Genomic DNA, 23,916 nt, shown 5'->3' on the forward strand with positions numbered 1-23,916 from the left:
GAAGATGGGGGAATGGATGGGATGTTTGTGGAAAAAGGCTAAATCTACATCATCTATAGTAAGTCAAGAGATAATGCCTAAAACTGAAAAAACAGGAGGTAGCAATATAAAAGGTTATTTAGAGATACAGAGATATATACCAAAAGAATAAGCCAAAAAAAGTTTTAGAAGTATTTGCCTCTAGATGGGGAAAACTGGGGTAGTGACAGCTACCTTGTCCAACATCACAGCCTTCCTGGGATTAAGCAAATAAGGCGATAAAGGCCCAATCATTTTGTTGCACCATAGTATCAATCTGAAGGAAAATATTCTGAAGAACCTAACCTGTGACAAAGAAGTAAGAACTCTTTTTAATAATAAGCCATGGAGAAGCAGTTAAAAACTTAAGCATGTGTTCTTTTACCTTTGCAACAGTTAAAAGAAAAAGAGAAAGAGAAGAAACAGGCTGCTTAAAAATATTTTCTAATTTCATTAACTTGGCTTCTTATACTGCAGAGCTGAATGTTATTTTAGAAATTTAAAGCCCATCACACTAACAACGGATCTCTCTGCAGGAGCCCTACAAGCCAGAAGGGAGTGGGGGCCAATATTCAACATTCTTAAAGAAAAGAATTTTCAACCCAGAATTTCATATCCAGCCAAACTAAGCTTCATAAGTGAAGGATAAATAAAATCCTTTATAGACAAGCAAACGCTGAGAGATTTTGTCACCACCAGGCCTGCCTTACAAGAGCTCCTGAAGGAAGCACTAAATATGTAAAGGAAAAACTGATAACAGCCACTGCAAAAACATACCAAATTGTAAAGACCATTGACACTATGAAGAAACTACATCAACTAACAGGCAAAATAACCAGCTAGCATCATAATTATAGTATCAAATTCACACATAACAATATTAACCTTAAATGTAAATGGGCTAACTGGCCCAATTAAAAGACACAGACTGGCAAATTGGATAAAGAGTCAAGACCCATCGGTGTGCTATATTCAAGAGACCCACCTCACTTGCAAAGACACACAAAGGCTCAAAATAAAGGGATGGAGGAATATTTACCAAGCAAATGGAAAGCAAAAAAAAAAAAGCAGGGATTGTAATCCTAGTCTCTGATAAAACAGACTTTAAACCAACAAAGATCAAAAAAAGACAAAGAAGGGCATTACATAATAATAAAGGTATCTATGCAAAAAGAAGTGCTAACTATCCTAAATATATATGCACCCAATAGGGGAGCACCCAGATTCATAAAGCAAGTTCTTAGAGACCTACAAAGAGACTTAGACCCCCCCAACAACAATAGCAGTGGGAGACTTTAACACCCCACTATCAATATTAGACAGATCAACAAGACAGAAAATTAACAAGGACACTCAGGACTTGAACTCAGCTATGGACCAAGTGGACCTAATAGACATCTACAGAACTCTCCACCCCAAATCAACAGAATATACATTCGTCTCAGCACCACATCGCACTTATTCTAAAATTGACCACATAATTGGAAGTAAACCACTCCTCAACAAAGACAAAAGAATGAAGTCATAACAAACAGTCTCCCAGACCATAGTACAATCAAATTAGAACTCAGGATTAAGAAACTCACTCAAAACCGCACAACTACTTGGAAACTGAACAACCTGCTCCTGAATGACTACTGGGTAAATAACAAAATTAAGGCAGAAATAAATACATTCTTTAAAACCAATGAGAACAAAGACACAACGTACCAGAATCTCTGAGACACAACTAAAGCAGTGTGTAGAGGGAAATTTATAGCACTAAATGCCCACAGAAGAAAGCAGGAAAGATCTAAAACCAACACCCTTACATTACAATTAAAAAAACTAGAGAAGCAAGAGCAAGCAAATTCAAAAGCCAGCAGAAGACAAGAAATAACTAAGATCAGAGCAGAACTGAAGGAGATAGACACACAAAAACCCCCTCAAAAAAATAAATGAATCCAGGAGCTGCTTTTTCAAAAATATTAACAAAATAGGTAGACTGCTAGCCAGATTAATAAAGAGAAAAAAGAGAGAAGAATCAAATAGACACAATAAAAAATGATAAAGCGGATATCACCACTGATCCCACAGAAATACAAACTACCATCAGAGAATACTACAAACACTTCTACACAAATAAACTAGAAAATCTAGAAGAAATGGATGAATTCCTGGACACAGACACCCTCCCAAGACTAAATCAGGAAGAAGTCGAATCCCTGAATAGACCAATAACAAGTTCTGAAATTGAGGCAGTAATTAATAGCCTACCAACCAAAAAAAAAAGCCCAGGACCAGATGGATTCACAGACAAATTCTACCAGAGGTACAAAGAGGAGCTGGTACCATTCCTTCTGAAACTATTCCAAATAAAAGAAAAAGAGGGACTCCTCTCTAACTCATTTTATGAGTCCAGCATCATCCTGATACCAAAATCTGGCAGAGACACAACAAAAAAAGAAAATTCCAGGCCAATATCCCTGATGAACATCGATGCAAAAATCCTCAATAAAATGCTGGCAAACCAAATCCAGCAACACATCAAAAAGCTTATCCACCATGATCAAGTCGGCTTTCCCTGGGAAGCAAGGCTGGTTCAACATATGCAGATCAATAAATGTAATCCATCACATAAAGAGAACCAATGACAAAAACCACATGATTATCTCAATAGATGTAGAAAACGCGTTCGACAAAATTTAACACCCCTTCACGCTAAAAACTCTCAATAAACTGAGAATCGATAGAACGTATCTCAAAATAATAAGAGCTATTTATGACAAACCCACAGCCAATATCACACTGAATGGGCGAAAACAGGAAGCATTCCCTTTGAAAACCAGCACAAGAAAAGGATGCCCTCTCTCACCACTCCTTATTCAACATAGTATTGGAAGTTCTGGCCAGGGCAATCAGGCAAGAGAAAGAAATAAAAGGTATTTGAATAGGAAGAGAGGAAGTCAAATTGTCTGTTTGCAGATGACACAATTGTACATTTAGAAAACCCTATTGTCTCAGCCCAAAATCTCCTTGAGCTGATGAGCAATTTCAGCAAAGTCTCAGGATACAAAATCAATGTGCAAAAATAACAAGCACTCCTATATACCAATAATAGACAGAGAGCCAAGTCATGAGTGAACTCCCATTCACAATTCCTACAATGAGAATAAAATACATAGGAATACAACTTATAAGGGATGTGAAGGACCGCTTCAAGGAGAACTACAAACCACTGTTCAAGGAAATAAGAGAGGACACAAACAAATGGAAAAACATTCCATGCGCATGGATAGGAAGAATCAATATCATGAAAATGGCCTATTAGGTCCACTTGGTCCATAGCTGAGTTCAAGTCCTGAGTGTCCTTGGTAATTTTCTGTCTTGTTGATCTGTCTAATATTGATAGTGGGGTGTTAAAGTCTCCCACTGCTATTGTTGTTGGGGGGTCTAAGTCTCTTTGTAGGTCTCTAAGAACTTGCTTTATGAATCTGGGTGCTCCCCTATTGGGTGCCACAGTGTCCAAAGTAATTTATAGATTCAATGCTAAACCCATCAAGCTACCACTGACTTTCTTCACAGAATTAGAAAAAAACTACTTTAAATTTCATATGGAACCAAAAAAGAGCCCGCATAAGCCAAGACAATGCTAAGCAAAAAGAACAAAGCTGGAGGCATCACGCTACCTGACTTCAAACTATACTATAAGGCTACAGTAACCAAAGCAGCAGAACAAAGCTGGAGGCATCACGCTACCTGACTTCAAACTATACTATAAGGCTACAGTAACCAAAGCAGCATAGTACTGGTACCAAAACAGATATACAGACCAATGGAACAGAACAGAGTCCTCAGAAATAACATCATACATCAACAACAACCATGTGATCTTTGAAAAACCTGATGAAAACAAGAAATTGGGAAAGGATTCCCTCCCTGTTTAATAAATGGTGTTGGGAAAACTGGCTAGCCATATGGAGAAAACTGAAACTGGGCCCCTTCCCTATACCTTAAACAAAAATTAACTCAAGATGGATTAAAGACTTAAACATAAGACCTAAAACCATAAAAACCCTAGAAGAAAACCTAGGCAATATCATTCAGGACACAGGCATGGGCAAAAATTTCATGACTAAAACACCAAAAGCAATGGCAACAAAAGGATACGAACAGACACTTCTCAAAAGAAGACATTTATGCGGCCAACAAACGTGAAAAAAAGCTCATCATTACTGGTCATGAGAGAAAAGGAAATCAAAACCACAATGAGATATCATCTCATGCCAGTTGGAATGGCAATCATTAAAAAGTCAGGAAACAACAGATACTGGAGAGGATGTGGAAAAACAGGAACGCTTTTACACTGTTGGTGGGAACATAAATTAGTTAAACCATTGTGGAAGACAGTGTGGCGATTCCTCAAGGATCTAGAACCAGAAATACCATTTGACCCAGCAATCCCATTACTGGGTATATACCCAAAGGATTATAAATCATTCTACTATAAAGACACATGCATACGTATGTTTATTGCAGCACTGTTCATAATAGCAAAGACTTGGAACCAACCCAAACGCCCTTCAATGACAGACCGGATAAAGAAAATGTGGCACATATACACCATGGAATACTATGAAGCCATAAAAAAGGGTGAGTTCATGTCCTTTGCAGGGACATGGATGAAGCTGGAAACCATTATTCTCAGCAAACTAACACAGGAACAGAAAACTAAACACCGCATGTTCCCATAAGTGGGAGTTGAACAATGAGAACACATGGACACAGGAAGGGCAACATCACACCCTGGGGCCTACTGGGGGGTTGGGGGGCGGTGCTAGCGGAAGGATAGCATTAGGAAAAATACCTAATGTAGATGACAGGTTAATGGCACATGTATACCTATGTAACAAACCTACATGTTCTGCACATGTATCCCAGAACTTAAATTATAATAAAAAAGAAATTTAAAATAGACGTGTTTTTCCTTGCAGAGGAGGCAGAACAAGATTGCTGAAGAGAATCCCCCAGGAATCATCCCGCAGCAGGAACACCAAACTGAAGAATTATCCATGCAAAAACAAAAAACAAAAAACAAAAAACCTTCATAAGAATCAGATGGCACAGTGGTACATGCCCATAATCTCAGCACTTTGGAAGGTCAAGGCAAGTGGATCATTTGATCTCAGTTCAAGACCAGTCTGGGCAACCTGATGAAACCCTGTCTTTACAAAATGTGAAAAAATTAGCCGGGCATGGTGGCATGTGCCTGTAGTGCCAGCTACTCGGGAGGCTGAGATGGGAGGATCACTTCAGCCCAGGAGGTCGATCGAGGCTGCAATGAGTTGAGATCACACCATGTACTCCAGCCTGGGTGACAGAGTGAGACCCTGCCTCAAAACAAACAAATAAACACACTAACAAACAAAAAATCCAAAATCAGGTGAGAAATCATGGCACCCGGTTTTAACATAATATCAAGGAAAGAGGCATTGAAAAGGGTAGGAAAGACAGTCTTGCACTGACTACACCACCCCTCCTCCAACCCCAGGCAGCACAGCACTGAAACAGAATCTGTGTGCTTCAGAGACAGAGCGAAAGTAAGTATGGGACTTTGCATGGGAACTCAGCGCTGCTCTGTAACAGCAGAACACAACACAGGGCATTCTGCTGGTGCCCACAGAAGGAGCATTTAGCTCAGTCCTGGGCCAGAGAGAAATCCTCCACCCCAGGGGGAGTAATCGGTCTTCATCACATTCTGACTAAAGTGGTCTAGGGCCTGGAATAAATTTGAGTGACAGGCCACAAGGACTCCATCCTTCGGCAAGCCTTGGTACTGCACTGGCCTTGGAGGTAATGGACTTAAGATAAAACCCAGTGCAATACTACCCGTGGCAGCTAAGTGAATCCCTGAGGCACCCTTCCCCAACTACTTCAGCTTGGGGTAAGGAGAAGGAAGAGTAGACAGAACTTTGTTTTGCAACCGGAGTATTGGTTCAGTCACTGTAAAATAAAGCAAAAGACAGATTTCTGAAGCTTTTGATAGCAAGCTTTTGCTCCGTGATGGCATTTATAGATTGACCCTAGGCAGGAAGGGAATGGCTGCCCTGATGGGATGGACTCAGTCTTGGAAGAATTCACTACCTGCTAACTAAAGTGGCCTTTGGCCTTGAATAACCAGCGGCAGTCACGCAGGACTGGCCGTGGACCTTGGGTGAGCCCCAATACTGTGCTGGTCTGCAATGCTTCAGAGGCAACTCAGCACAGTTCCAACTGTGGTGGCTACAGGAAATGCCTGTATCACCCCTCACCAATACTGGGCAGGCCAGTACAGAGAGAGACTCCTGATTGAAGGAAAGGGAAGGTAGAGAGCAAGAGACTCTGCCTGGTAACCCAGGGAATTCTCCCAATTATCTTCCCAAGTCCATCAGGACTGTGTATGTAGGAGTCTGCAAGACTCACAGCATTCCTGTGCTTTGGATGCTCCTTAATGCCAAAATGGCTGCAGTGACTACAGGCTTAGATCACAACACTCAATCTGCTTTGATCTCTTGGAAAGCCCCCTGGAGAGTGACAGGAATGAACAAACCCAAACTGCGAAGACTAGCTCTTCGATGCCCAGACATCAATGAATACCCACAATTATCAAGAACATCTAGGAAAACAGGACCTCATCAAACAGACTAATCCTGGAGCAATAAAGATATGTGACCTTTTAGATGGGAAATTCAAAATAGCAGTCTTGAGAAAGCTCAATTTAATTCAAGATAAAAGAGATAAAAAATTCAGAATTATATCAGAGAAACAACAAAGAGACTAAAATGATAAGCAGAAATTCTGAAGCCTGAAAATTCAACAATCTGAAAATGCATCAGTCTCAACAGCAGAAGAATGAATTAGTGAGCTTGAAGACAGGTTATATGAAAATACAGTCAGAAGAGAAAAAAATAATAAGACAATAATGAAGTATGCCTACAAAATCTGGAAAATAGCCCCCAAAAGTCATAATCTAAGAGTTACTGGCCTTAAAGAGGGCTTAGAGAAAGAGATTGAGGTAGAAAGTGTATTCAAAGAAATAATAGCAGAGTACTTTTCAAACTTAGAGAAAGATGTGAATATACAGGTACAAGAAGGTCTAAGAACACCAAATAGATTCAACCCAAATAAGATTACCTTAAGGCATATAATAATTAAAGTCTCGAGGGTAAAGGACAAAGAAAGGATCCTAAAAGCAGCAAAAGAAAAGAAGTAACTTCATATGAAGGAGTTATACTACATCTGGCAGCAAACTTCAGCAGAAACGCTACAGGCCAGAAGAGAGTAGGATGACAAACTTTAGCAGAAACCCTGGCAGGCCAGAAGATAGTAGAATAGTATTAGGTTGGTGCAAAAGTAACCACGGCTTTTGTAATTACTTTTAATGGCAAAAACCACGATAACTTTTGCACCAATCTAATACATCCACCGAAATTATCCTTGAAACATGAGGGAGACATGAAGACTTTCCCAGACTAACAAAAGCTGAGGGATTTCATCAACACCAGACTCATCTTTCAAAAAATGCTAAAGGAAAGTTCTTCAATCTGAAAGAAAAGGACATTAACAAGCAACAAGAAATCACCTGAAGGTATAAAACTCACTAGTAAAAGTAAGTGCACAGATAAATACAGAGTACTCTAGCCACTCAGAATACTCTAACCGCTCATATCTTTAGCAGGAAAATTAAAAGACAAACCTATTGTTAGATGAGTTCTAAACTCTACCTTATGTAAAGAAGCTGCTTCTTTTAGAAAATCAAGCAAAACAACTAAGCCAAGACATGTTAAGAAAAGTTTGAAAAGAAAGCTGTAAGGAAATACAAGGGGAAGGATTGTTAGATATGAGTTCTAAATTTCTTTTCAAAGAATTAATATGTCAGTATGTTCAATTCTTTGCCTTCTACTTTTAAACTTAACTTCCTCGTAAAGCAACCTTTTTCGATTACCTACGCCACCCTGACTCATTCTGATCACCTGCTCCACCCAACATTCCAATCACCTGCTCCACCCTAACTCATTCCGATTACCTGCTACCTGCTCTGCCCTGACTCCTGCCAAAGCACTCACCCTGTCATTCTCTTTAAATTAGCCAACTGGAATTAGTTAAGCCTGTGCGGTCTAACCCCAGCCAATAGGGGAAGGATAGAGCAGCAGGGGCCACATGCGTCAGGCATAAGAACCCCTTCCCATCTCTTGTCCAAATGTGCGCTCACCATTGTTCCATCTGTAAGGGCGCACCCTTCTATATAGAAGTAGCTTGCCTTGCTGAATATTAAAAAGAAAATTTTATATTTGAGTGCTATTACTTTTGCAGCATCGAAACTTTCTATATAACACTATCAAAAAAAAAACTACTCCAAAACTTAAAATATAAAAATATATAGAGACAAAAAGTCAAAAAGTGAAGGGATGGAGTAAAAGTGTACAGGTTTTTAATTTTTTCTGTGCGTCTACTTTTTCTTTTCTTTGCAGAGTTGTCATCAGTTGCAAATAATTGGCTATAAGTTGTTATTTGCTAACCTCATAGTAACCACAAAACAAAAACCTCTAATAGGTACACAAAAAAATAAAAAGCAAGAAATGAAAACATACTACCAAAAAATAACTAGCACAAAGGAAGACAATGAAAAAAATGGGGGAAAAGCCCAAGAAAATAACCAGAACAACAATAAAAAGGCAGTAGTAAGTCCTCACCTATCAATAATACTGAATGTGAATGCACTAAATTCTTCACTATAAAAACATAGACTAACAACAAAAAGACGGAAAAAGATACTGCATGCAAACAGAAACCCAAAAAGAGCCCAAGTAGCTTTGTATCTATTTTTAGATAAAATAGATTTCAACATAAAAACTATGAAGAGAGAAAAAAGGTTATCATATAATACAAAAGGTTTTAATTCAGCAAGAGGATATAAAAATTATAAATACATATCTATCCAACACAGAAGCATCTAGATATATAGAGTCAAGTGTATTAGAGTTAAGGAGACAGAACCCAATACAGTAATGACTTGGGACTTCAACAGCCCACTTTCACCATTGGACAGATCATCTAGATGGAAAGAAACAATGAATTTAATCTGCACTATAGATTAAATGGACCTAATAGACATTTACAGAAGCTGTCATCCAACAGCCGCAGAATACACATTCTTCTCCTTAGCACATGGAACATTTCTCAAGGATGGATCCTAAATTCTCCAATCAAAAGACACAGAGGAGCTGAATGGTGAAACAAAACAATACTTGCTTATACCTGCTACATATAAGAAACCCACTTCATTTATAAAAGCATAGATAGACCAAAAGATAGAAAGAGACATTGCATGCAAACAGAAATCCAAAAAGAGCACCATCATGTTAGGCTGTAAAACAAGTCTGATAAAAATTAAAAAGTATATTTTCTAACCACAATGGAATAAAAGTAGAAATAAATAACAAGTGGAACTTTGGAAACTATACGAACATATAAGAATTAACCAATACGTGCCTGAACAACCAATGAAGTAATTAAGGAAATTAAAAAATGTCTTGAAACAAATGAAAATGGAAACACAACCTACTAAAACTTATGAGACACAGTTAAAGCTAACACTGAAGGGAATGTTTATAGCAATAAATGTGCAAATCAAAAAGTAGAAAACCAAGAAATAAACAACCTAGTAATGCATCTTAAAGAACTAGAAAAGCAAGAGCATGCCAAGCCCCAAATTAAGAAAAGAAATAATAAAGAAAACAAAAAAAAATAAAAAACAGAAATACAATTGAGACAAAAAAATAGAAAAGATCAATGAAATGAAAAGGGTTGTTTGGAAAGATAGACAAAATCAATGAACCTTTACCCAGACTAAAAAAAAAAAAAAAAAGATCCAAATAAAATCAGAGACAAAAATGGAGACATTACAATTGATATCACAAAAATTCAAAGGATCATTGGAGACCATTTGAACAACTGCATGCCAATAAATTGTAAAACCTAGAAGAAATGAATAAATTCCTAGGCACATACAGCCTAACAAGCATGAAACATTAAGAAAACCAAAATCTAAATAGACCAATAATAAGTTTCAAGATAGAAACAATAATAAAAAGTCCCCCATCACAGAAAAGGCCAGGACTTCATGGCTTCACTGAATTCTACCGAACATTTAAAGAAGAACAAACATCAATCCTACTCAAATCATTCTCCAGAATCAAGGAGGATCTCCAAATTCATGAGGCCAGATTTATTCTTTTTTTTTTTTGAGACAGAGTCTCATTCTGTTGCCCAGGTGATCTGCAACCTCCGCCTACCGGGTTCAAGCGATTCTCCTGCCTCAGCCTCCCGATTAGCTGGGATTACAGGCATGAGCCACCATGCCCAGCTAATTTTCATATTTTTTGTAGAGATGGGGTTTCACCATGTCGGCCAGGCTGGTCTCAAACTCCTGGCTTCAAGAGATCTGCCTGCCTCAGCCTCCCAAAGTGCTGGGATTACTGGCATGAGCTACCATGCCCGGCCCCAGATTTATTCTGATACCAAAACCAGATAACGATACAACAACAACAACAAAGAAACTACAGGCCAGTATCTCTGATGAAAATAGATATAAAAATCTTCAACAAAACACAGCAAACCAAATTCAACAGCACATTAAAAAGATCATCATAATCAAGTGGGATTCATCCCAGAGAGGCAAGGATGGTTCAACATATGTAAATCAATCAGTGTGATACATCATATCAACAGAATGAAGAACACAAAAGTGTATTGTCATTTCAATAGATGCCAAAAAAATCTTTTTTGATAAAATTCAATATCCCTTCATAAAAACTCTCAGCAAACTGGAGACAGAAGGATCACCCCTCAACATGATAAAGCCATACACAACAAACCCACAGTTAGTATCAGACCGAATGGGGGAAAAACTGAAAGCCTTTCTTCTAGGATCTAGAAGAAGGATGGGCACTTTCACCACTATTACTCAAGTTAGTAACAGAAGTCCTAGCCAGAGTAAACAGACAAGAGAATGAAATAAAGGGCATTTAAATTGGAAAGGAGTAAGTAAAATTATCATTGTTTGCAGCTCATGTGATCTTATACTAATCTAAAGACTCCAACAAACAACTATTAGAACTAATAAATTCAGTAACATGGCAGAATACAAAATCAACACACAAAAATCCATAGAATTTCTCTATGGCAACAGTGACAACCTATCTGAAAAAGAAATCAAGAAGGTGATCCCATTTACAATAGTTACAAATAATATTAAATATCTAGGAATAAACTTAACCAACTACAATGCAAACTATCAAACATTGATGAAATTAATTGAAGAGGATACAAACAAATGAAAAGACATCCCATGCTCATGGGTTGAAAAAAATAATATTGTTAAAATGACAATACTCCCCACAGTAATCTACAGATTCAAAGCCATCCCTATCAAGATCAATGACATTCTTCACAGAAATAGAAAAAAAAATCCTAAAATTGTATGGAAGCACAAAAGACCCCAAATAGCCAAAACAATCCTGACCAAAAAGAACAGAGCTGGTAACTGGTAGAGTTATCACACTACCAAACCTCAAAATATACTACAACGCTATAGTAACCAAAATAGCACGATAGTGGCATAAAAACAGACACGTAGAACAACAGAACAGAGAGTCCAGAAATTAATCTGTGTATTTAAAGCCAATTAGTTTTTTACTAAGGTGCCAAAAACACTCATTGGGAAAGGACAGTCTTCAACAAATGGTGTTGGGAAAACTGGATGCCCACGTGCAGAAGAACAAAAGTAGACCCCAACTCTTGCCATATACAAAAATCAAAGAAAAATGCATTAAAGAGTTACATCTATGAAACTAATAAAGGAAACCATTAGGCAAAAACTCCAGGACATTGGTCTAGGCAAAGACTTCTTAAATAAGACCTCAAAAACACAAGCAACTAAAGCAAGAAAATAAAATAAAATATCAACCAATGGGATCTCTCCAAGCCAAAAAGCTTCTGCATAGCAATGAAAACAATAAAATGAAGATATAACATGTAGAATGGAAGAAAACATTTCAAACTAATATCTGACAAAGGATTAATAACCAGAATATGTAAGAATCTCAAACGACTCAATAGGAAAAAAAAATCTGATTTTAAAATGGGCAAAAGATCTGAGGAGACATTTCTCAAAAAGACATACAAATGGCAAACAGGCATATGAAAAAAATGCTCCACATTATTAATAATCAGAGAAATACAAATCAAAACTATAATGAGGTATCATCTCACCCCAGTTAAAATGGCTTTTATCAAAAACACAGTCAATATCAGATGCTGGTGAGAATGTGGAGAAAGGGGAACCCTTGTAAACTGTTGGTGGAAATGTAAACTGGCACAGTCACAACAGAGAACAGTATGGAGCTTCCTAAAAACACAACAAATAGAACTATAATCCAGCAATCCCACTACTGGGTATGTACCCAAGAGAAAGGACATCAGTATATAAAAGATATCTGTACTCCCATGTTAACTGCAGCACTATACACAACAGCCAGGATATGGAATCAACCTGTCAATCAATGGATGGATAAAGAAATGTGGTATATACACACAATGGAATGTTATTCAGCCATAAAAAAAAGAATGAAATCTTGTCATTTTCAACAACACGGATGTGACTGACATTATAAGGGAAATAAGCCAGGCACAGAAAGGCAAGTATCACATGTTCTCACCCATATGTGGAAGCTTCAAAAAAACTGAAGTCATAGAGATAGTTAGTAAAAAGATGTTAGCAGAGGCTGGGAAGGGTAGTGTTGAGAGGAGAATCAAGAGGAGATGGTTAATGGGTAGAAAAATATAGTTACATAGAAGGGATAAAATATAGTGTTCAGTAGCACAATATAGTAATTACAGCTAACAATAATTTAGTGTATGTTTTAGAACAATTAAAGGAGTGGAAATGAAATGTCCCTAACACAAAGAAATGATAAATACTTGAGGTAATGGATATACCAATTACCTGACTTGATCATTACACATTGTATGCTTATATCAAATATCACATACTCCCCATTTTACGTATCCATGGTAATTAAAAATTAAAATTTTTAAATATATGACTTAAGTTAAAAAATTTTTGCCTCAAAGCATAAATATATTAAAATCAAATCTCAAAAGTAAAAAAGACAATTAGGGTTTTATTTATGGTAGTGGCAGACAGGACCAACCTTTCTGCTGACGCCAACAAAAAAACTAAATAATGAATGAAATAAGGTAATGTGAAATAACTTACCAAATTCCATGTGAAGGTAAACCAGAAATAAACCATACACCAAGTAACTTTTGTTCTGAGGACATTTTCCTATCTAGAAGAAAGGGCTGAGAAAAAAGGCTGAGCTAATGGAAGATGTGCCGGTCTATGGCAAAAAAATCAAAGCACAAGGCCAGGTGTGGTGGCTCATGCCTGTAATCCTACGCTTTGACAGGCCAAGGCAGGAGGATAGCTTGAGCCCAGGAATTCAGGATGATTGTGCGCAATATAGTGAGACCTCATTTAAAATAAAAATAAATAAACACAAAAAATCAAAATCAAAAATAAAAATAAAAGCACATTGCCTGCCAAAGCTGGGGACTCAGATATACTACCCAATTTACGTTCAGAGTTTGAGGACAACATCATTAGGATAAGAGGAAATTGAAGGAAAACAGAATTCATGATCTTAAAGTCTTCCTTAATGTCATGTGTATAACAGAAGGAATCCAAACTCTTGAACATGAATAGTGACCTGGGACTGACAGCACTCCTAGAGACCTTTCCTAGAAAAATGTACCTTCTTAAGAAAGATACTATTATTCTAGGACTCATATATTCCTATAATTTTTTAAATACAACTGGTACTCAAGGCACACAAGAAAAAAATATCATGAGCTAGCAGACACAGACTAGAAAATTTAGAAACTGGAATTATCTTCAACAAACAACAAATGAACTACGAATATAGTTGGCCCTTCATAGCCACAGATTCACTCAACCAAGGATTAAAAATACATGTATATTTTTAAAAACACGACTATAAAAAATAATAGAAATTTTTAAAAAGCCATGACAGTATAACAATATTTACATAGCATCTACATTGTATTAGGTACCATAAGTAATCTAGAGATTATTTAAAATACGTGGGAGGATGTGTGTAGGTCGTATGCAAACATGATGGCATGCTATATAAGGAATTTGAGCTGCCTGTGGATTGTGTTATCTGCACGGGGTTCTGAAACCAATCTCCAGCACATACTAAGGAGCAACTATACTAGGCCAATAAAAGCAAGATTGTAATTTTCAGCAGGTAACTAGAAACAGTAAGAATATCACCAATATCTTTAAAGATACTGATGCATTGATCTAATAATCTCGATGAATACAGGGCAAGATAAAGAATTCCACACGGTGATTTAACATTTCCTCTACCCCCACAACCACACTTGACTAGGAGAAAAAAAAAAAGAAGAATTCCACACAAAAACATCAGAGTGAAACAGCAGAAAAATTACGACCAAAAAAAAAGAAACAAACAAAAAAAAATTCTAAAAGAGAGATTTCCTTCAAAGCAGCATGAATTATTAGGCTGGTACAAAATTAACTGTGGTTTTTGCATTGTTGGAATTTGCCATTTGATATTAGAATACATTCTTTTTTTTTTTTTGAGATGGAGTCTCTCTCTGTTGCCCAGGCTGGGCTGCAGTGGCACGATCTCGACTCACTGCAAGCTCTGCCTCCCGGGTTCACGCCATTCTCCTGCCTCAGCCTTCTGAGTAGCTGGGACTACAGGCACCCGCCACCACGCCCAGCTAATTTTTTGTATTTTTAGTAGAGACGGGGTTTCACCATGTTAGCCAGGATTGTCTCGATCTCCTGACCTCATGATCCGCCCACCTCAGCCTCCCAAAGTGCTGGGAATACAGGTGTGAGCCACCGCACCCGGCCTGGAATACATTCTTAAATAAATGTGGTTATGTTATACATCATTTTAATGGGCATTTCTCGCTTTTTTTTTTTTTGCTAGTGACTTATTACTTGCTGTTTATATTTATTTTGGACTACGGAAATGATGCTAGACAAAAAGCAAAGTCGAGTGTTTTTTTATTCAAGTTCAAAGTGGGTCGTAAAACAGCAGAGACAACTTGCAACATCAACAACGCATTTGGCCCAGGAACTGCTAATGAACGTACAGTGCAGTGGTGGTTCAAGAAGTTTTGCAAAAGATACCAGAGCCTTGAGGATGAGGAGTGTAGTGGCAGGCCACTGGAAGTTGACAACAACCAATTGAGAGCAATCATTGAAGCAGATTGATCCTCTTACAATTACATGAGAAGTTGCTGAAGAACTCAACATAAGAACTCAACGTCGACCATTCTACAGTTGTTCAGCATTTGAAGCAAATTGGAAAGGTGAAAAAGCTCGATAAGTGTGTGCCTCACCAGCTGAGCAAAAATTTAAAAAAACACCGTTTTGAAGTGTTGTCTTCTCTTATTCTCCACAACAATGAACCATTTCTCAATCGGACTGTGAGGTGCAACAAAAAGTAGATTTTATACGACAAGCAATGACCAGCTCAGTGGCTGAACCGCGAAGAAGCTCCAAAGCACTTCCCAAAGCCAAACTTGCACCAAAAAAAGGCCATAGTAACTGTTTGCTGGTCTGCTGCTGGTCTGATCCACTACAGCTTTCTGAATCCTGGAGAAACCATTACATCTGAGAAGAATGCTCAGCAAATCAATGAGATGCACTTAAAACTGTGATGCCTACAGCCAGCATGGGTCAACAGAAAGGGCCCAATTCTCCACAGTAACACCCAACCGCACACTGCACAACCAACACTTCAAAAGTTGAACGAACTGGTCTACAAGGTTTTGCCTCATCCGCCATATTCACCTGACCTCTCATCAACTGACTACCACTCCTTCAAGCATCTCTACAACTTTTTTCGGGGAAAATGCTTCCACAACCAGCAGGATGCAGGGAAAAGCTTTCCAAGAGTTTGTGGAATCCTGAAGGATGGATTTTTACATTACAGGAATAAACAAACAAACTTATTTTTTGTCGGTAAAAATGTGTTGATTGTAATGACCTATTTTGATTAATAAAGATATGTTAGAGCCTCGTTATAATGATTTAAAATTCGCTGTCCCAAACCACAATTTCTTTTGTACCAACCTAATAGATTGACAGCTGATTTCTCAAAATCAATAATGAAAACCAAAAACAGTGAAATGTTATCTTCGAGGTACAAGTAAAACAACCACAAATCTGTAACATCCCCCAAAACATTCTTCAAGATTGAAGGCAAAACAAAAAATTAAGACAAAGCAAAAAATTAAGAGAATTGGCCATCAGAATGTCTGCATTATGAAACGTCTACTGAGTGTGCTAAAGTAAAAGTTAAAAGATTCCAAAAGAAAATTCAGAGACGCAGGAAGAAATTAAGACTTGGTAAACACATAGGAACATCTAGCTCAAAGTACTGTCCAGCAGAAATACAGTAAAAGTGACATAAGTAATTTAAAATTTTCTAGTGTTCACACTAAAGGAAAACAAGGTGAAATCAATTATAATTTCAACATGTAATCATAATGAAAAGCTGAGGTATTTTACATTGTTTTCATACTGTCTTTGAAATCTGGTGTTTATACAACATTACAATGCAGATGCTAAATTAAAACTGCCATATAAAATACTTGATCTATATTTTTATATAATTTGCAGCTAATGCTGGGTGCAGTGGCTCACGTCTGTAATCCCATCACTTTGGAAGCCCAAGGCGGGTGGATCACTTGAGGTCAGGAGTTTGAGACCAGCCTAGCCAAAATGGTGAAACTTTGCCTCTACTAAAAATAAAAACATTAGCTAGGTGTGGTGGCACATGCTTGTAATCCCAGCTACTAGGGAGGCTGAGGCAGGAGAATCACTTGAACTTGGGAGATGGAGGTTGCAGTGAGCCGAGATCATGCCACTGGACTCCAGCCTGGGCAACAGAGCGAGACTCCATCTCCAGGGGGAAAAAAATCTCCAAAAATTAAAAAATAATAATTTAATAATTTGCGGTTGAGAAAGGTGTATGTATCTGAGTTGTTCCAAACATACAGGTTTTACAGTAACTGAATCAAGTGTCAGTTTTTAAACTTAATTGAACACTAAATAAAACTAAAAATTCAGTTCCTCAGTCACACTAGCCACATTTCAAGTGCTCAAAGGCCACATGCAGCTAGTAGCTGCTGCAATGAATAGCACAAGCATAGAACTTGTTACCTGGAGTTTAAACTACATATAAAATTCAAAGAACAATGATAGCCTATAAGACCTACATGAACATAAAAGTTGCCATCCCAGAAGAGAGTAATGCTCCAAGCACAGAGAAGATATTGGCCATACTGCTAGAAATCCCTGAGTAAAACAGACAACCCAATTAAAACAAAAAACAAACAAACAAAAAAACCTCCGCAAAAGATTTAAAAAGGGAGGGTGAGGCAGAACTGCTTGAACCCAGGAGACAGGTTGCAGTGAGCCGAGATCGCGCCACTGCACTCCAGCCTGGGAGACAGAGCGAGACTCCGTCTCAAAACAAAAAACAAACAAACAAACAAAAAGAACCTACCCAACAGAATTAAATACCAACATAATAAATAGGAAGAATTTTAGATTCTTGGTTTTTAAAGAACATACAAAGATGATACTCCTTCAAAATACCTTTACAAAACAACTGAGATTGTAATGCTTTATATTGATTGTATGAAAACAACGTGAAACAAAACGAGTACTATTTCACTATAAAACCTTTACTAATGTAAATTTATAAATCCTTTCTTAAATATTTTGAGTTAATTCTAATTTTATGATAGAAATTCATTATTTTCAGCAAAAACAGCTGGCATTTGGGAAACCAAAGGCTCAAAAACTAAGAATAGTAACCAAAGAAACTTGACAAAACAGTCCTTTTAAAACTCTCATCTACACTATAAGGGGAAACTTTGATCACGTCCCTTCTCCTTCATCAATCGTAAAACTCAGCATTAAGGACTACACAATCCCACATCCCTCTCCGAGAAAAAGCAAAGGCTTTGTGTTGTAGCAACAACGCAAGACATGGAGGAAAGCTCCACTCAAGACTTCCCTGCCTGCTCCTTCCCCAAAGCCACTCCAGAATACCAGGGAGGGTTGAGGTAAGGCATGAAGGGCGCAATATCCAATACGAGCAACGCGTGTGATGCATCTGGTCAAAATGCATACAGAGGACTTGTCTCTGTCCCTAGATAGAGGTCCCCCGTTATGCAGTCATGAGGGTCAATTGCTGAGGCTTCACAGTTCCCTTCTCTCTTACACTCGGACCGTCACGCTCCTCACCTACCACCCCGATGCAGAGCTAGTCTCAGGACTCCCTGCATTTGTCAAGGATTCGTCGGCAAGCTTACGCGGCGCGGCGGGGGGGGCACAAAACAGAACTCGCCTGGTCCTGGCCTTCCCGGCCTATACAAGCCTGCCCCCTTCCCAATTCCCAATCTCCACAGCCTTCCATCCTCCCACTTTCGATTCACCTTTCGCCACCGACGCCCCTGGCCTTCGTTTGCAGCAAGTTTACCCCACCATTACCTCTCGCATAAAAGCCTGCATTTACCAGGACAAAGAGGGGAACCAACGCCTGCAGTAAGCGCTTCACCGAATCGCCTGGCCGCGTCCTCTGCTAGACTTCACCTGCTGCTGCCGACCGTACACAACCACTCCCGGCATGCCCCGCGCACGCACTACCTCCCCCACCCCGCCCCTCTCCAGCCCAAACACGTGACCTCCTTTCGTCTCCGTCCACGCCCACTTCCGTTCCTCCACTTTCCCTTAGGAAGGAGGAGGGAGCTGAGGGTGTTAAAAGCGTAGCGACTTCCTCCTCCTCCCCGCCCCCGCCCCTGTACCTCCTGCTACAATGTCTTCCGGGTCGCGAGCGCCTCGGCGCCTTCTGGGAAAATAGCTCATTTCCTCCCCTCCCCCTCCTCCTGTCTTCAACCAACCAGCCACCCGTCAGAGAGGGACATGCGCAGTGAGTGCCTCCCGTCTCTTCTACCCGAACCCCCCCTCCCCCCCAAGCAGAGAGACCCCAGCAGCAGCAGCAGCTGATGATGAAGAGAGAGGCAGTGGCAGAGGGGGGGCATCTTTTATTTCTATTTTTAAAGGGACAGGACACTAATTCTACCCCACTTCAACCTTGAATTCAGGGGGGTGGGGGGAAGGCGGCTGAGTTCCTTCCCCCACCCTCCAGCCCTGAGCCCTGAGAGGGGGATTGAGCCTGAGAGAGAAGGAGAAGGAGTTTCTTCTTCTTCGAAAACCCCCATCCACGACTCCTACCCCCTCACCCCTCCAACTCGCCTCCCTCCCGAGCCCCCTCCACCCTCCTCCTCTTTGGCCGTGAGAGGAGGAGAGAAAGAAACCAAAAGCCTCTTAGCAACACAGACCCTTTGCTGCTGCTGCTGCTGCTGCTGCTGCTGCTGCTGTTGCTGCTGCTGCTACTGCTGCTGCTGCTACTGCTGCTGCTTGGCCCTGGCTGGAGACATCTCACTACACCCAGGAGCAGCCACTTCCCCAGCTCTCCTCCTCCTCCTTCGCCTCCTCCTCCTCCACTCCCCCCCTTTATTACCCTTTGTGTCATCCTCCACAGCTCCAGGGAAGGCACTCAAAAGTGGGGGGCAGGAAAGGTAAGTGTGTCTGTGGGGGCTTCATTGCCTTCCTCTGGCTCTGACTTTCACTCCGGGGCAACAGTAGCACCAAACCACATACGCAGTGGAGCTCCGGGGTGAGGAGGGGGTGGTGCTGGGGGGGGGTAAAGGAGGGGTTGGAGTAGGGAGGGGTGTGTGAGGTGGGGTGCCCATCCTGTCAGGGGAGGAAGGGCACTTTTATTTTTATTTGCTGTTGTCAAAAGTGGTTTCTCTCCTCCATCTAACATCTGATTGTGTCTTGCTCCAGTGGGGGAGAATACAAAAACAACCCCCTCCTTCCTCCAATGAGGCGCCAGGGAAAGAGACAGAAAGAGGCACACTTTCTAGATGTCACTTAAAAAAAAAATTCATTGGAGAGCTCTTTTTCTCCAGGAAAAGCTTCACTGCATTTGTTTCTGAGTGGGAAAATGTCGGGATCTGGATTGTATTGGAACTGCTTATCCATTTGTAGACCTGAGTGTTTTCCCCTTTTTGGTCCTGTATGAGATTTGGATATTGACTTCAGTGTTGGAAGACTTGATTGGTTTTTGCTTTAGGGGTTTCATTTTCCATTTTTTCGTTTTGTCTGACTTCCATGGAAAATTTCAAATTTTTAGTTGGTAGAGGCCTTTGGTTAGGTTTTGACTTGCATTATTGCTTTTTTGTTGTTGTTGTTAAATGTCTGTTTCATATATCAGTATATAAAGTCCAAAGCTCTAAAATGCTTGAAGTTTAAATGCCACTGCTATTGTCTGTTCCCACATACGTTCCTGATACTTATTTTCCATATGATGAGAATATTAGCTATTTTATAATTAATCTGGGTATTTTTGTAATCTTTGTAACTTGTCTGAACAAGTAATCCCCATTGAAAACTTTATGTTGTTCTGGCTGCATGGAAGGCCAAACCTCTCCATCAATAGTTTGCTGGATTGGTACCACTTTCAGTTTTAGCTGAATTATTTATTTACTGTTGTAAATTGAGATGAGTTTTTCATCTCAATTTCTCTTGGGGTTCTGAACCAAGTTGCCCACTATATGTAAAAGGACACAAATTTCTAAAATATGTTTTCATGAGTCAAAGAAATCATAAACTTATAGTTAGTATATTAATTTCAGTTAGCTATAAATTGAAAGGTAAATCCAGATTTAAGTTTATGCAATAACAATATTGATAAAAATCACTTCATTTTTTGTATAATATGTTCTTAGTGCATAGCTTTAAGATTCAGTGCTGTATTTTATTTCACAAATGTTAGAAAGTATGTTTCTGATGTATGCCTTTTACTAGGGCTTATATTGGAAAGTGTTATTTTGTTTCATATATACATTTCTTTATTCTTTCCTTGAAGATGGATGCACACATGCATATACACACACTCTCTTTCGCTCTCGCTCTCTCTCCCTCACACCCTTTTTTTTTTTTTGTAACTGCATTGGTATCTCTGATCCCATAATTTATGTCAGCAAAAAATATTCTTCTGTAAAGCAGCAATTTTGTGATCAGACTGGCAATATGAAAACAGCAATTTGATCAACTAGAAAGGATTGAAGAAATATAAATCTAGAAGGATATTTGGCATAAATATTATAAAGACATGATAATACTTCTAATTTTTTATTTTCTTGATGGTTAAAGCTAAAACATAATATATTTTAGTGACAGTGAGGCATTGCATATGTAGAAACTTGTTCTGTAAAATTTTAATTATCAACTGTGTGCAAAAGTAGACATTTACATACCGAAATAAAAAAGCTTTATAGCAGTAAACAATATGATCTTATTTCCCTTCTGTTATAAATTTGAACAATTTTTTACCTTTCTCTGAGATGTAATTAGTGCACTTAAGCAGAAATCTGTGCCAAGTTCAAGTTTTTCTCCCAACATCAATACTGCCATTCCAAGTCCTTGTAAGGTTTCTTGTTCTCACCTTAAAACCTCAGCAACTTTAAAGGTAAGAGAGAGACAGTAGAACTTACTGAAAAAATTAATTTTAGATAAGGGAATTATGTAGATAATTGGGGTGGTAGTTGCCCAGTAGGCAGCTGAGTAAAAATTTAGTCTTGAGTTTAATGTCTTTACTTATTTTGTTTCTTTTTTTTAAAAAAACATTTTTTATCACACCCCTCACCCTCACCCCATGATCCTTTATGGTTAGAAAATTGCTGACTTTATCTAAGTTGGATAATGGTTTATGTTTAGTAAACCTTTTTAAGTATTAAGAACCATTGATACTTTAGGATTGTAATTGTTCAACCGGGTGGTATCTTGGAGGTCACTTTATCCAGCTCTACATATTGCTGAAGTTCTGAGAACTTGAACTTGCCTGAGGTTCCAAGGCCTGGAAGTGACAGAGCAGGGACCAGAGAACTCAGGTCTCCTGATGCTCACTATGCTGCACTACCTCATTTCCTTTGTCAGAAATGAAACTATTATGTACAGTTCTGGGTATACCACTTGAGGGTTTCATATGGGGGCATATTATTGTAAGAATATTAAGGTAAATGGCTTTAAAGCTGTTATTTTGTCTACTTAAATTTAGTAATTTGTTAATTTTTTAAAGAAGTACTAATTGCACTTATTGTAGGTTATTACTATTTTGAAAATAATTTCAGCTTTCTCTACTACTTATTTTCCTCCTGCACTTACAATTAATCAGTAAATATACTTACTGTTGTATTAAGGACGCATACTTATAAGAATAAATGGAATGCATATTCTATTATAAATGCTTACTTGTGAGTCTTGCCCTATGAACTGCCTAAAAACAAACATTTTTGTTTTTTTAGCACATCATTCTACTCTCGGCACAATATCTGGTACACAGTAGTTCCTACTGGTAGCTTGTCATAATCCATGTTAGTTTTAGAGTTAGGCATATTTGAATTTCTTTACTTCCATATGTGGAATTCCTTTCCTCTCCTTTTCTTGTCCTCCCTTGCCACAATTTTCACGATCATGAACATTTTTTCTTTATCTCTACTGTGGCTCTCATTTTATCTAATTAACAGCCAAATTGAATACTGTTAACAATATGGTACTCATAGTAACAAGACACATTCCCTTCTTATACAGGAAACAGTTTGGCAAAAGTGATTTATTATGAATAAGCAATAACGATCCAACACATTCCAGTTAAAAATATACTTGTAAAAATTGTTCAGGATGCACTTAAATTTTGTTTCATTGACCGGTGCAATAGGTTGTTGGAATGATTAGGCCGCTTTTACCAGCTCTATAAAACAAGTGCTACTTAGGTGACATGTTTCCCTGACTTTGTTTTTTTGGTCCTTACCCAGACAATTATCAACTTTCCAGTTTTCTATGGATATGAAGATTTACTCCTAGTCATCAGTGGGACCCCCATGAAGTCAGCCAGAAAGCCTATATCCAACTTATGTACCTTTGCAAACTTGTCTGGATTTTGACTGTATGTGCAAAACAGATTGTACTTAGCGATTCATTAAACATCTTTTGATCATCTGCTGTCTGCCAGGCACTGTGCTAGGCATCTGAAAAACAAAGATGGTCCCTGCAGTTTAATGTGAAGAGCTATCTTAATTGTATTCCACAAGTGTATTGGTCATATCTTTGTTTTGGTGTTTCTACCTAAATAAATTTTATATTAACTAAATGGATACTGTTAGGTGGAAAAATGCATGTTTAAGAAGGATATTGCTGTTATTTTATTAAAATACAAACATATAAGGAAAAATTTTCCACTTAATACTGTATTCTAGGGATTTATATTCTGTATGTAGTTAACACATTTTAGACAATGAAAATAGCCTATGTGGTTGCCTTTGCTGGATTTTTATTGCTAACCGTAATTCTTTTAAGATGACCAACAATGTTCATTAAATTATCTCATTAAATTTTTCCAAAAAAAAAAAAAACACCTCAAACTCTTTAAACTTAAATCTTTTTCTCAAAAGTAACTTTTTTCTTTTTTATCTCATATAACAGATTATCATTCATGATTCATTGGAAGACATTGTACATTTTCATTTTGAGTTTTCAGATATTTTCTACCATATTTTAGCAAATCTAACAGCATGATTTAATTATTCTGCAGTAATTAGTGTGCACTATTTAGGAGTTTTGGAATTTTTAGTATGTAGTAGAAATATCATTGCAAAATCCTCATAAGAAACTTC

At 38.4% G+C, this 23,916-nt stretch overlaps 2 protein-coding genes across 25 annotated transcripts in view; one reads left to right on the forward strand and one right to left on the reverse strand.

The window, feature by feature from the left end:
- The window catches only part of ORC4 (origin recognition complex subunit 4), a 90,727-nt gene extending 71,060 nt beyond the window's left edge, over positions 1 to 19,667 (reverse strand). For 3 of the 17 annotated variants that reach the window (XM_063647455.1, XM_063647453.1, XM_054477988.2), the window contains exon 1: positions 19,519 to 19,667. Coding sequence is in view for 1 of the 17 variants with exons in the window: in XM_063647460.1 (XP_063503530.1) it covers positions 18,668 to 18,688 (21 nt within the window). In the remaining 16 variants the exon portion in view is untranslated. Of the gene's footprint in view, positions 1 to 18,667; positions 18,995 to 19,518 lie in introns of those variants that run through there. The other 14 variants (XM_054477984.2, XM_063647456.1, XM_054477990.2 and 11 more) reach the window with 11 other exon arrangements.
- The window catches only part of MBD5 (methyl-CpG binding domain protein 5), a 475,447-nt gene continuing 470,595 nt past the window's right edge, over positions 19,065 to 23,916 (forward strand). For 3 of the 8 annotated variants that reach the window (XM_063647442.1, XM_054477975.2, XM_063647451.1), the window contains exon 1: positions 19,155 to 19,758. The gene's annotated coding sequence lies outside the window, so the exon portion shown is untranslated. Of the gene's footprint in view, positions 19,759 to 23,916 lie in introns of all 8 variants that reach the window. The other 5 variants (XM_063647445.1, XM_063647443.1, XM_063647444.1 and 2 more) reach the window with 4 other exon arrangements.

This window comes from Pongo pygmaeus, chromosome 11, assembly GCF_028885625.2.
Source record: "Pongo pygmaeus isolate AG05252 chromosome 11, NHGRI_mPonPyg2-v2.0_pri, whole genome shotgun sequence".
In the NCBI taxonomy this organism is placed as follows: Eukaryota; Metazoa; Chordata; class Mammalia; order Primates; family Hominidae; genus Pongo; species Pongo pygmaeus.